Source organism: Falco punctatus, assembly GCF_963210335.1.
Source record: "Falco punctatus genome assembly, chromosome: 3".
In the NCBI taxonomy this organism is placed as follows: Eukaryota; Metazoa; Chordata; class Aves; order Falconiformes; family Falconidae; genus Falco; species Falco punctatus.
In genome coordinates this window covers 54,883,222-54,897,813 of record NC_137582.1, presented here as the reverse complement: position 1 = coordinate 54,897,813, position 14,592 = coordinate 54,883,222, and the positions used below count along the sequence as shown (strand labels likewise).

General features: G+C 43.2%; 1 protein-coding gene across 2 annotated transcripts in view; it reads right to left on the bottom strand.

The window, feature by feature from the left end:
* The window catches only part of KCTD1 (potassium channel tetramerization domain containing 1), a 133,911-nt gene extending 126,738 nt beyond the window's left edge, over positions 1-7,173 (bottom strand). The window contains exon 1 of one of the 2 annotated variants that reach the window (XM_080382017.1): positions 7,069-7,173. Coding sequence is in view for 1 of the 2 variants with exons in the window: in XM_080382016.1 (XP_080238142.1) it covers positions 6,910-6,918 (9 nt within the window). In the remaining variant the exon portion in view is untranslated. Of the gene's footprint in view, positions 1-6,909; positions 7,000-7,068 lie in introns of those variants that run through there. The other variant, XM_080382016.1, reaches the window with a different exon arrangement.
* Positions 7,174-14,592: the final 7,419 nt, after the last annotated feature.

Here is a 14,592-nt window from a genome sequence, read left to right as displayed (position 1 = left end):
AGTCTTCAAGGCTCTCCCTAACTTCCCTGCATCTGTGAGCTCTCTTTGATAATCCGGGTGTTAACTGTCCTCTGTCAATCTAGCCTGCCCTTTTCTCATCTTCTCCTGTAAGGGCCTTCATGCCTTCACCTACAGTCACCAGCTGGTACAGCTGCCTTGACATCACCTGTAAGTCCCAGTCTGATATAGATGGTAAGCCTGTCTAACCCCTTCCCTGCCACAGCACTTACAGTGAAACAGGCTGGTGTCAAATCTGCCTGTTACTGGCAAGCTAGCAAGGTCTGTTCACCTTGTGTGAGTGGTCCTTAGTGCATGGCTTATCTCTCTTCAGTGTTCAGAAAAGTTTGGTATAATGGGTACATAATGGGCTACAGAAATGGTAATGATTCTCTGAATTATTCAGCACTGGTCCCTGGTGCGGAATGGATGGACCATCAACCTCTCTCAGGACTAAACTTAACTAAACCTCTAGGTGATTCTTGGCTTACTTAGAAAGCAGTACACTGTGGGGAGACCCCCATTTCATTCCTTGCCCTGGGTCTGGGCAACAACAATCCTCCCTCCCTCCCTCCCTCCCTCCCTTCCTTGACACCTACACAGTCTCTGGCTCTGTGATCATGCTGATGGGCCTGTATTCCCGCACAGTACCTCTTCCACCTAACACCGCTGCCAAGTTCAGTTCACACAGGGCAATAAAGCTGTTTTTATTTCTTAAGAGCACTTTGCCTTAACTTTGAGCTACTTTAGCAGCCCCCAGATACTTTAGTTTCCAACAGTTATTTATATGTTCTCAATGTCTGCCGCTCCCCTGCTCCTCTGGCAACACTGATAGCAGGAGCTATTATTAATTACTTGTTGAATACCTGCAGTGCTCTGCTGCAGCAGGAAACACAGTCCTTCCCCACCAAGATTTAAAAGCTAGGTATACAAGTAAGCCAGTACACAGAAAATTTGCTAGGTGATTGGATGATGAAGAGGATGTTTTTAAGCTGATGTTTGTAAGAAGGTGAGGAAAAAAAGAGTTCTCTGCTCATGTTTCTCCATTAAATCTCTCCTCTCCCTGTTACAGAGTATGATGAAAATAAAGTGAATGCCACTAAATAAATCTGATGAAAATCGTAAGCTTTAAAATTCTAACTTGGAGAAAATGAACAACTATAGAAAGAGTAACAGTTGTGCAGCTGGAAATGAGAAGAAATGAAGGATCTTATCCAACAAGCAAATCGGAAATTCATCTCACTAACAAACACACAAAATTTTCACTGATCATAAAACTGGACATTGAGGATTGTTTTATGGGAAAAAATCAGTTGGTTTTTTTTTTTAATTATTTTTCTGTCAGGATGGTCTTTTTTAAATTTCCATCTAATGAATATTCAAAATAAAAAGTGGGTTTCTAGTGTGAAAAAGATCTGGTTTCAATTTTGTAAAAGAATCTCAAATTGTTTTCTGGCAGGCTTGTTTGTTTGTTTGTTTAAATATATAATAAAATGTATTTTTTCTTTAAAAAACTAAATGTTTTTTCCACTGACAGAAATGTTGATGAAAAAATTTCGTCAACCATAGCCTATTGGAACTGTGCAGGTAAGGGCACTGAGGTAAAGGGTTGGTAGTGCTTTTTTGTAAACACTCTTCAAGTAGCCCAGATCTTAAAGACATGCCCAAAGCAGAGTATTACCAAATTCAAGGTCTCACTTTCAATGCTGAATCTTCTAGACAATGTATCACGAAGTGTCCTGGGCAACTATTGCCTAAACAGGGCCAGTTTACGTCCATGTTAATTGTCATCTAGCTTGAACTGTTTCTTCTCTTCTCTCTGCGATTCAATGCCTGCGTGCATTTATAGGGAACAGTCATTGCTCTAGATGAAGTTTCACCCGTGCCTTACACAGAAGTATTAACACTTCCTCATGACTGCTAGAAATACCTCCCCTGAGAAAACCTTCCATCATTTCTGCCTGACCCAATCATGTGGCTTCACAGTTCTTCCATAAGAACTAAAAGCTATGACACATTAGGTCTGGCAAAACCTACTACAGCAGCAGCAGACAGTATTGTCTCCACACCAGCTGCCTGTTTGACAGCGGCAACTACAATCACAGTCAGGAGTGGGGTGCACACGCCTAAGCCTACGTACTACCAGTTGCTGTCCTGCATGTTAGCTATCCTGCAAATCACCCTGAATTACACTAGAGAAAACAAAGAAAAACCCATAGATGCCTATACTGAACCTGAGGTTTGAGGCAGAACTGAGTCATAAATGCTGGCTAAGGTGGAAGGACTGCAATTGTGAAGGTCTCATTTGAGAATGAGCAGCAGAGCCATTAACTTTGGTGAGACAGAACTTGTTTCCCTATCATCTTGGGGCAACCCTGCTGTGCAGTGTTAGTTTTTGGGTTTTTTAAAGGCTGTTCCTTATTCATGAGTGTGTTGGGCAAGGAAAACCAGTTGAGTAAAAGCCACTAAATAATTTGTCAGGATGAGTTGTCCTTTGCCCCAACAGGCACTGCTAAGGTTTGCATCCCTCCCTCACCCATAGACTCTGGCTACATAGAAACCACCTGCAAAGCCGCATTTGTGCTAACCTGCCAACCACATCAAACCGGTAACTTCCACTGCCAGTGGGGTAGGCAGCCAGATGAAAAGCTATCAGGAAAAGGTTATCAGGTGAGCCATTCATTTCATAAACATGGGCTTACAACAACTCAACACGCAACAGCATCAACTTCGGTTCAGTTGGATATGGGATGTTGTTTATTTGATTTCTGGATCAAAAGCATGGTTAAAATGCACATTAGAGCATCCAAGATTATTAAAGCCACAACATAGATCATCAATATGGAATGTGCTAATGGCTTTCACATAAAATTTTTTTTGAAGGTGTTATCAGCTAGGAAGATAGGAGTCACTCTCTCCTCCCGCCTATAGACATTCTCCAGACGTGTACATATTTTTTCAACTTAATTTACCAGAGAAGTAGCAAAAGAAGATACCTTTGCCTGCCTAAGTAGTAAAGGTGGACAACGTAAAAATGAAGATGTGCCTTTTAGATTTTTCTCCTTCAAACTTAAAAACATGAAAATGTATTCTGTGGAAGGTAGAACAACAGAAATCTGTACTGTAACACAGAAAGGCAAATGAATTCTTTGTGAAACAACACAGAAGTCAATGGCACTATACCAGAGATGAATTTTACCCAGGCTGTAAAAAGAAAACATAAGTGCAACACAGACCAACAGAAGAGATTCCATTTAAAGTAAGAATTATGTTTCTATCAGAAAAAAACCACCAACTAACTAAATTTGTTTCCTGGAAGGAGATCCAACTTGGCTCTGCTGCAGCAGTGTAACAGGATCCAAAATAAGTAACAGCAGGCATCTCCGCTAAAATTTGCTTCTGATCAACATTATTTTTCCTCTGGTACCAGAGAGGAGTTGAACACATACTCCAAGTGAGGCACAGTAGTTAACTGCACAGAGCATGAGAAAGGGGGCCAAAGCTCTGGCATTTAAAACTTGGCTCAGCCAGGGAATCAGTAAATGGTCTTAGACAAATCACATACACTTTGTGGGGCTAATTCCCACCCAAATCCTTTCCATTTCAGACATATAAACTCAATTTTTTTTTTTTTTTTTTTTTTTTGGGGGGGGGCGGTCTTAATTACACCCACATTCTGTGTCTGCTTCCCCACACATTAAGATGCAGGGTCAGACCCTCATTGCAGAGTGTTAGCAACACTGAGGGACTATCAACTCGCTGAAGTACCAGCATTTTACTAAATCCAGCTGATGACTACTTACACAAAAGCAGGAACTTTTTATTATGCTTTAGTGGTGGCAGTTTGTATATACCAGCACACATTAATAAATGAACAGCAAAGCACCATAATCACAATCTGTGCATCTGTGTCTGTTTTATGGTATCCTGAAAATGTTTCTAAAGTAGTTGGAATACAGAAAGCAGAAATTATCATTCCTTCCCAGCTGGACTCATGTGAAATGCTGTCTGATTGTGACTGGCAGATTTGATATTTTGTTAATTGTGAGAGACCCCACTTTGAATAATGTACTCACATTTGTTATGATCACCGAGTATTTCCTTTCACATCGCATTTTCTCCGTACATAAACTTATCATAATCCAATAAAAAGCATATGTGAGCAAGTCATCTACATGCAGCCTTTCCTCTATGCAGTGGAAAGGTTGGTTTTTTTGTACACGATGGTCATGCAATTTTTCATTTCTGCCTGGGTGACATCTACAATGAATGGAAGTCTTCCTCATGCAAAATCATTTGTTCTCAGGCTGTTCCTACATAAAACTCGAGGCTTCATTCAGAGACATATAGTAAGAAGTGCTTCTTGGAAATCAGTAACAAAAGCTGCACTAAGCATGAGGAAATTGTTCATTAAAAATAACAATAGCAAAAACCAACTAGGGAACTGATGTGACAGATGAAATTGGAATTGAGTGGTGGTGGGGGTGTGGGTGGGAAGAAGAATCAAAAGCAACATAGTCACTAAAATTTCACAGGAATTTGTCTTCTAAAAATTAGAGGTACACCAAATTATTACTCCCAAAATCTTGCATCTAATTCAGTTATGTTCAAAATGGAATTTAGATGAAGGAAGTGTTTCTAAGGGACAGAGCAACACCTGAAGTCCGAATCTGACTTAAATCCAGAAGAATTCAACTGAAATCAGTGGTTACAGCACTGCAAATCAGCAAGAGATCTAAATCTGTCCTAGCTGATTCCAGATCTATCTTTTATTTGCTATATGGCTTCAGGCAAGTCAGTGACCTTCTTTTTATTTTTCAGTTTCTCCATCCATAAAATGGTGATAATACTGCTTGTAATACATGAAGGTTGGGGGGACTACTTAATTCCCTGATGTGGTTTGGATACAAAAATTGCTGGGGATCAATCATTTTTGGTTGCCTCCACCACCTTTATTGACTCTTTATGATCTTCATACTCGGGTTTTTGTTTCCTTGCATATTTTCTTTTAAAAACCATGAGCCATAGCCTAGAATCCTTATTCAAGTTTTACACTGTTTACTTCCATGGCAGGATTCACATGAGAAAAGCAAGTCCAAAATTTGGAACTTGGCCTCAACAACAACAAACTGCAAGAATATTTCAAACAAAACTCAGAAATCACTGCAGGAAATGAATCCCGTTTACATTCGTTTTTTAGAGCGCAGTTATTAACTGACCCACTGACGCCCCAACAACAAGGGCACAAACAAAAACGTCGCAAATCCTTCCTCACCCTTATTTGAATAACGTACACGGCGCTGGTATTGGCAGCAATAGTCAACGTCGTTCAAACAGTGAAACCGGGAGGGAAAAAAATAATAAATTAAGAACAACGCAACCTGAAAACACCCGGGCGTCTGACAGCTCTGAGAGGGACCTCTAGTGTGTGCTAGAACATTTTGTGTTGTGCTGCGGGCGTAATTAATACACCAAAATCACCGCAGTCATTTTGAATAGGCGAGGGGAAGTTTCGCCCAGTGCCGCCGACCTGCGGGGCGAGCATCCCTGCGCGGCCGCTGCTGAACGCGACCGGCACCCATTAAACTGCCACCGTTTTTTTCCCGGACTCGGCGTGCGGAAGGCAACAACTTGCTCGGATCATCCCGGAGTTTTCCCGCCGCGCTCGCCCGCCCCCCCGCCCCCCTGCCCCCCTCCCGCAGCGCGCAGACCCCGGCCGCCTCCGCCGAGCCGCCCCGGCGCTGGGCAGAGGGGGAGGAAGATGAAGATGAAAAGTTGCGTTTCAGGCGCAGCCTTTCCACTGCGCTGTTTGGCAGAGGCACAAAAATAGCAACTCGGGTCCCCAGCCCCAAAGCGCCCGCGCAGCCCGCTGCCGGCCCCGGCGCCCTCCCGCACCGCATGAGGCGCTGCCCCGTCCCTCCGCGGCGGCCGGCGGGCAGGGCCGGCGGGTATCGCAGCCCGCGCCGCTGAGGGAGGCAGGGAGGGAGGGAGAAGCGTTTCGCCCATTTTTAATTTGCCCGAACAATCCGAGCGCACTCGCTGCCCGCGGGGCATGCTCGAATAAACTTGTATCTCGCTGATTGGAAACAGGCAGCGAACGGCTTTTTTTCTACACACACACACATACACACACACACACCCCGCGCCTTTTTTTTCGTTTTTGAGACGGCGGACGCGGCTCTCTCTCTTCCGGGACGGCGGCGGGCACTGAGGGACGGGGCAAAGCGGCGGGGCCCCGGGGTGAGGGGGGGGAAGCCACCGCAGTCTCGCCGCCTACAGCGGCGGCGCCTCAGCCGGCTCATCCCCCGCGGCCGCCGGGGGCCGGCGGGCAGACAGGCGGCGCAGAGGAAGGGCGGCCGCTTGCCCCGCGGCCCCGCCGCCTCACCCCGCGTGGGGGAAGGGCCGCGGGGCCGCCCTTCCCTTCGCCGCCCCGGCAACAAAGGGCGCCGCGGGGGGCTCCGGAGGGGGCGCGCCGCGGAGGGACGGCGGCGCGGGGGTGGGGTGGCGGTAAGGTGCCTCCCGCTCGCCCTCCCTCCCTCACATACACACAATGGCGGCCCCCTCCTGCAGCCCGGCGGAGAACAATGCCATCCGCACACCCCCCGCGCGAAAATACACACATTTAAAATACATAAATCCCCCCCTCCCCCTGCGCACACCACCCCCTGAGCCCCCCCGGAGAGGCGGTGGGGAAAGGAGGAGCCCCCCGCCCGCCGCGCGCCCCCTCCCTCCTTCCCGCCCTCCCGCCTCCCCGCGGCGCTGCGCGGGGGCGCGGGTTGCGCGGGGGAGCGAGGCGGCCGCGCCGCGTCCCCGCGCGGGGTGCGAGCGCCCGGCACATGCGTGGAAGCGAGCGGCGCCCGAGTCCCTCCGCACCCTCCGCTGCAAACAACAACAATCCCGAGCAGCCCTTACCTGGAACATCGGAGCCGCCAAAGTGTCCCTCTTTTTTTTTTTTTTTTTTTTTTTTTTCCCCTACCCCCTCCTTTTTTTTTTTTTTTTTTTCTTTCCCCTTCTCCCTTTCTCCCCTTCCCCCCCCGCCCCCCTGCCCCCCCCCCCCCCCCCCCAACTCACACTTCCGATATTTCTCTCTCCCGGCAGCGGTCTGCTCTCCTCGCTACACCAGAGAGAAATGCAATAGCTTGGCTAAGGTAGACAGAGCAAAATACAGAGAATAGTTGCTCCAGGGCTTTGAAACCCCTCAAGGCAAGGATCAGGATACAATTAGCTCATGTCTCTACCTCCAGTCTGAATCAATCTCCGAAATAAAAGTTAAATTAAATTAACTGATCACACGGGCATAAAATTGATCTCCTTCGAAACGTGCTTATATATATATATATATATCATGTATTTTTTTTTTTAGGATTTTTTTGGTAGAAAAAACAGTCTCATTCCAGCCTCCAACTTGCTTTTTACTCTCCTCTTGCACAGAAAAGCTGATTTTAATCGTTGTGATTAGTTTTGATGTAACGTTTCCGCGGGCGATTTCTGCAAATGGATGGAGTGTTTCTTTGCCAGAAGAGGGAAAAGCAGCAGATGATGATAATTATAAGGATTGTTGGTTGTTTCTTTCTTTCTTTCTGTGCCTCTCTTTCTTTTTATTTGTATTTAGATCTGTCTCTTCACTTTCCCGAGTTGACCTGACATTGCCATCGCACTGAGGTCGCACAACTTGTTGATTACAATCACCTCCCGTTTTGATCGAGGGATATGGGATAATTTGGCAGTGGAGCAACACATTTTCTGTTCCCTTGGCTATATAACTTCCCAAATGACGTGTATAAAAATAAGCACATGGAGCCTGCTTTGCCCCAATCAAGTCTGAATCAATGCCTGGGGGTGATACACAAACTCATTTCAAATGTTCAGCCATGCAGAATTGCAAAAAGATTGAAGGAGTTGCGCTGCATTTTTTATTTTTATTTTTTTTAAAGCAGGAAAATTAAAAGAAAACAAATCCATCTAAGCAAATCCAGGATTTTGCCACTTAGGTGCATGTGACATTGCTCGCAAATGCTACTAACTTTCCTTCTCCAATTTTCCAATTGAAATGGAGCCTTCCCTTTTTCTTTTCTTCAGCTGGGAGTCTGCAGCTCCCTTCTTCTGAAGAAAACAAAAGAGGGGATAGCCAAATAATTTACAAATGTTATTCTTGATCAGTTTTCCCTTGTTCTACCATTCTTCACCTCCCACTCCACTGTATGCTGCTTTGTTCAAAGCCACTGTCTACAGAAGCTGTATTAATTTTTTTTTGTCGTTGTTAGAGTGGACTATTTTGTCATAAACCCATGGGTCATCTCCCATTAGTGTCATATCCTCACAGTATACTTTTATGAAATGGTATGTTTCTAAGTACTTCACAGTCCATTAATTCAGAGACTTTGCTGACACTTCTGATGAAAAAGACCAGGTTGTGAGGACAAAACTGCCCAATAAAGCCCCTGAATAGAACCAGAGGTGTCCAGCAAATACCTATGGTTAGCTCTTTATTATATGGTTTTAGTATTTTAAAGAAAGTAATGCAAAATAGAACAATTGCCTTTTTCTCCTAAGGCAGTTGCTGCAGCCTAAGGAATGATTAGTTCTCTCTCTTAAAAATAGATCCAACCCAAGACACCCTTTTTGTCTTTCCTCTTATCTTTAAACGATAACCATAATAAGGTGGTAGGACTTCTCACATAGGAATCACACCATTTGCAAATGCTTTGTCATCGCCATATAACGAACACAAGTATGTTAGGTTAATTAACCAGGAATGGCTGACAAATTAAAAGGAGAAATTTCAAGTAACCACACACTTTACATGCCCCAAGAAACACTCAATATGGCTTCATCTTCAAATTTCTTCTTCAATATTCTTCCAAAAATTAGTAGCACACAAGAGGAAAAACTCGCCTCAACAATATGTGCCTTCCCGGGGTGGGTTTGTGTGGAACGGGGTCGTTGCAACCCTTACTAATGTCATGCAGCTTTAGCAACAGAGTAATTTTTAAGTACTTAAATCTGGTTTAATAATTTAAAGAATCTCATGGTTTGTCAATTAAAACACAGTCAAGAAAATTTTCAGTTTTCCATCCAGATGGAATGAATGGTTTCCCAAGTTCAGCAGACCTGTGTCTTGACCTAACTTTATTTCTGTCTTACAGTGTGTCCCTGCAAAAAAAAAAAAAATTATGGCTCTTCGTATGTGACTTTTAAATGGTTCACTGCTCTTCTGTTTCTAATAAATAAATAAAGCAATGCCAGCAGCCTGGCACTCATTAGTGACCTGCATAATACAGAGAACAAAAATCAGTAAAGGAACAAATTTTAATTTCAAGCTAGCAAGTGGCTATTATGGAGAAAGGTGAAGAAAAATAGCAATGTAGCATCCTTTAAAAATGTGGGAAAATACCTTTGTGCTGTTATTTTACCTGCAGCAAAGGGTTTATCAAATGATGTCAGCACTAGATAAGAAAAGGTGTATTTTCTTAAGAAGTAAGGAAATGTATTTATTACCTCAAGAAGGCTTATTTGTTTACCAAGTTTACTAAGTTTTACACTTCCGTCTCCGAGTCAGAAAATCATGGGCTTAAGTCTCACATCCCACTCGTGAGATAAGGGCAAATGCCCACCTGGGTAGCTGCAAACCTTTTGGGCAGATGTTGTTGCTTCTGTTTGTCCACTGCCATATCGTGGTGGGACTGCTGCCTAGTCCTTCTCTTTACACGGTGGTCAAAATATAAATTAATAAAATGGAGGTATTCTCAAAGAAGTCGATATTAACTGCTACACTGAAGTACTATCTCCTTTCACATGCAAATTAAACATTTCCATAGTACTTCCCCAGGAGACAACAGAAAGACCCTGGCTTTGCTTATTATGCCTCCTCACAGCTTTAAGTATCCGCAGCCTTCACTGCCTTAACTCAGGCCTGAATTTACTGCTGGTGTGGCCATACTCTGATCTAGGGAAGTATTTTTGACATTGGTAGTGCTCACAAGGTATCAATATAACCCATGAGGGCTGTCACATATATCTGAATAAGTTAGCAAGGTTTACCTTTATTAACAGCTTGGAGGTGATTTGCATACAAAGGAGAACACATTAAATAAAATTCTGTTCTCTTTTACTTGGAGTTATCCTTTTTTAAACAGGTTTACATAAAACTACATTGTGTTTGTGCATTATGAATATTTTACTGATGCTGAATAGCAACCTTAATGAGCTCAAACTGAGCTCAATATTTGATTTCTGAATTTTTCCTCAAATCATCACCTGTTCATAATTAGCCTCTGGAAAACTATAGTAGTTTTTCTGTATCATTGTCAATGTTAACAGTTTGGAAAATTGTGGCTTTTGAAGATGCAGCTTTTCCAACGGCTGCAGATCATATGTGTCCACTTGCTAAAGGGCATTATTTCTGATTTAGCTGTAATCCTGTCTGGAAACAAGTACAGGGGCTCTTCTCAGGAAGGCCCTCATGTCAGCTTGACCTTCTTTTGAAAGTTCCCTCCTGCAGTCCATAGGCTTGGTATGTGCTGCAATCTTGTTTCAAAAATATTAAGACGAACAGCTCAGCATGGAAATAAAAGCTAGCAACAGTTGCCTGCATTAGATATTTTGTCAGTGGCTCTTTTTTTTCTTTATAGAAAAATAGAAAGGGTTTTACATTGTGTTTGAAGGGAAAGATTTACGAACACAGTTTCTCCAGATTTGTTTTCCCCAAGGAGTGTTAAAAATAATGTATTTTTCTTTATTACCAGTAACATTTTGATGCAGTATTTGAAGAAATAGATTTTGTTATTTAGCTGTGAAATGGATTGAACAGTGCAAACCAAACCAAAAAGTAAAGTAGCCTAAGCAATAGCATCCCTTCTGCATTTGTGAGAATAATGAGGAACCAAGACACAGGTCTACTATAGGAAGATGGCTGAACTGATGCCTCTAACAAGTTACTCCTACTCTGTTTCTAAGTAGTCCTTGTGTGCTGCTTGCACTTAATGCCACCTGCACCCCTTACCTCTTAGTTAAAAAACAGAAGCTGAATAAGAGTATTTCCATATCCCACTACAGTTCCCGGTTGTGAGGTTGTCTCTGTGTTAGGCAATGCAAATGCACACAGAAAACAGATGTGGTAATGGATTTCCATGTCAATCCCTTAGGTCTGCCCTCAGCTGCCCAGAGAGGCAGAGGAGGTGATATTTCTCTCTGCATAACACCACCAAAATCTCTCGAACTCTGAGCTCACTCAGTTGCCAGCTTCAAAGAATAAGACCAGAGTCTGTGGGTAGCTGTTTTAAGGAGAAACAGCATCACTGGAGTGGGACATGAAGCTCATTTATGTAATTTTATCATTGTATGAAAACTCCCAGATGGAACTAGGTTGTTCTCCAGAAATATAAATTTTTAGTGTAGTCAAATCCTCTGGGTGTTTCTGGGTTCCTTGTGAAGATACGGATAATCTTACAGACTGTAGAGGTAATCAAGGGATCACAGAGTAGTTTGACAAAACACTTCTCTTCAGGGTTTGGGGGCTTTTCCATGGGTGTCTTACAGAAGCCTTCGGCACTCTTAAATCCCTTTGCCAACAATGGGAGCTGAAGATGCGAAGGCCCTAGGAAATCATGACACTTGTGGACAGGTGAAAAAAGAGGTCGTAACAAGATTGCCTCTGAACATGCAGGGTTGAATATTTGAACCCTGATGTCATCACCTCCTATGTCTATATGCATTTATAATGGACTTCAGGAAGTTGCCTACATTTCTCTGATGATCTTCTCTGCTTCCTTTTTCCCTTGCCAGTTATTCCTTCCCCTGGGAAGTGCTCCTTTGCTTGCTTGGTGATTGCAGAGGCTTTCTGAGGTGCACAATGGGACAGTACCACACTGGCTTTGTTTCCTGCCTTCAGACTTTTGTTGCACAGAAAATCTGACTTTGCTGCAAAACAGTTGGGAAAGGACCAAGTCTGTACAACCTGTAAGAACAGAGAACAGATCAGAGTTTGCCTCTGGTCCTGCTGTCTTTTACTTTGACTGGATTTCCCCTATGCCCATTTGAAACCTCTCCTCCCATGGCAAGCCAGATGTTTTATTTGGATTAGTCAGTACACTTTGCAAAAAAGACTAATGCACCCTTACGGTCTCTGTAAGCTTTTCTGGGCTAGGTCATGTGAAATAACAGCAGGGCTGAGCATGGAAGAAACTTCGGTTGGTCAGAAGCATTCAGAGAAAGTGTGCAGAATTCAGGGCATAACTGATAATGTATCTCATGAGATTGTACAAATTACTCTAAGATTGTTCCAGTTTTACTGCTCAACTCATTCTAATTGAAGACTAAACTGAAGAAAAGAGGGTAAAGTATACATGTGTGTGTATGTGTGCGTATGTTGTGGGAGAAGAGAAATCGGTAAGGAGAAAAATAAGCATTTGATTAACTTGGTTTTGCTATTTTATATTCCAATATCCTATAACAAAACCAACAGTTTCTAGTTTCTCAGTTCATCTAGTCCAAAACCACTCAGTTTTACTTCATGGTCCTATTGCCTGAGCCAAAAGTACTCATGAGAAGCCCTGTAATACAATAGAAGTACCTTCAGGGCACCACAAAAATTTATGTTAGTGTATCTCTTTGCACATCCTTTGGGTGTCAGAATATCTCTGCTTTCCTACCTATAAAAACTATTCCCTGAGCACACCTATATACACAGAGAAAACGAGCAGAGGTATTTGGTGTTGTTAAATAACAAAACACACCAACAACCTTCCTGCCTGGATTTTTAACATTAAAACCATCATTCTCAAAAGTGTTACTCAAGTGTACCATGAGTTTTCAGAGAGAAAATTGACATTGATGTTACAGTACTCTCTTTCAGTATAGCTGTATTTCTAAACACACTCTTCCAGAAAATGTGAGATACCGGCATAATATGGTAATACATCAAGGCAGTTATTTGAAGCATGGATCTACCCAATAAACCATCTTATTCAGCTGAGGGAATATTTCAGAGGGGTACACAATACAGCTGCAAGAGAAACTCAGGCTGTGAAATCTGGATTTGTGTCTGTGTTTGAATAGCCCAAAGTCTGGGAGTGCATATATTGGTCTGAGTTGGTCATACATTGGGATAAAGAAGGGCAGACTGCAGAATTTGAACAGGGCTGTTAACATGTCCACCCTTCAGAAACAGGCCATTCCAAGGTTTTAGACCTACAAATACTGATTGCAAGGAGTGATTTGCAGATTTTGGAACCAGACTAATTTTCTAGACTACTTGTAGAGCAAGTATATTGTTTAAAAAGGGTATTTGAAAGAGATACTCTCTACCTTTCTGCTAAAGAAGCAGCAACAGTCTGGAACGTTTCTTTTCCAAAGGAAAAATGTATTATACTTTCTGTTATATTTCTGTGTGACAGAAATTAACCTATGCTTTCAATGCTATGCATGAGCTTTGAAAAACTGATGTTGCTAACATCTCCTTGCTCTCTCTTTGTAGGAACACAAGTCCACAGAAAGCAGCTGTACTTTTCTGTTTGGAATAATTTGGATAAATCCACTTTCAAATCAATGATGTGTTTCTCCTAGCCACTTCCTAAAAAGCAGGAGGTTTTCACCTCATACCGATTTTACATCACTGTCATTTCCCAGGTTTGCAAGGAATTATAGGAGCTGGGCTACTCTGGCCATACTTGATGGATGAGTTTATGCAAAGGAGGAAAGGTGCATAAATGTTAAGCTACAATGTGCTTCATTCCTGGTTCTGTGTGTAGCATATATATGCAGTTATAAGGGCAATTTTTACGTTTTAGTAATGTCCCAGTACCTTGTTTCATACAAGGGACCTGTGGACACTAAGCAGTGATAGACAACAGTAGGTTTTTGGGTAGTGATAGCAGTCAGGGGTATGAATCCTGCAGCCTCATCACAATCCTTATTTGTTCATTTCCTGGTCAAAAATAGTGGTTTGCCAGAAGCTCGTCGATATTTTAATCCATGCCCTGCTGGTCCTGTCACAGCTGCTAGGGGGACATGAAGAGACCTACAAGTTTAAAGAGGATTTTAGTTGACTGCCTGTGAAAACAGACACAGTCATCTCCTCAGGCAGAGGCTGAAAATGTCTGCCAGGGAAAAACGCCCATCTGGCAAAACTCTCCCTCTCATGCCACAGTCACTGAAAATTGCTGTGCTAGTTCATGCAAAGGCAGTACTCCTACATATACCTCCAGGCAACCTTTCTCTATCCCAACCAGCATAAGACAGATGTTGAGAGAAGACCTACCTTGCCAGCCAACCTCTTGCTAGACTGCTTTTGGGTTTGTTGTTGTGCTTTTTCCAGTCTCCAGTCTTCTTGTGAGTGGCTGAACCTGGAGTGTACATGGTAAAGGGGAGTCCCTACAAAAGAAAGGACATGACGATCACCAGATATAAATCCAAAGACAATTCAGGGTAGGTGGCATGGAAGAGGCATCTCGGAAGTACACACCAGCAAGCGAGCATTGCTGCCAAGGCCACATATATGCTAGGAATACTCCCCTGACAGATATAATAGCAAACAGTGCTGGCAAAGAGTCAGTGGCTTGATGTAGCTTGCATAGTTGCTGGTGCAAAGAAAGGAAT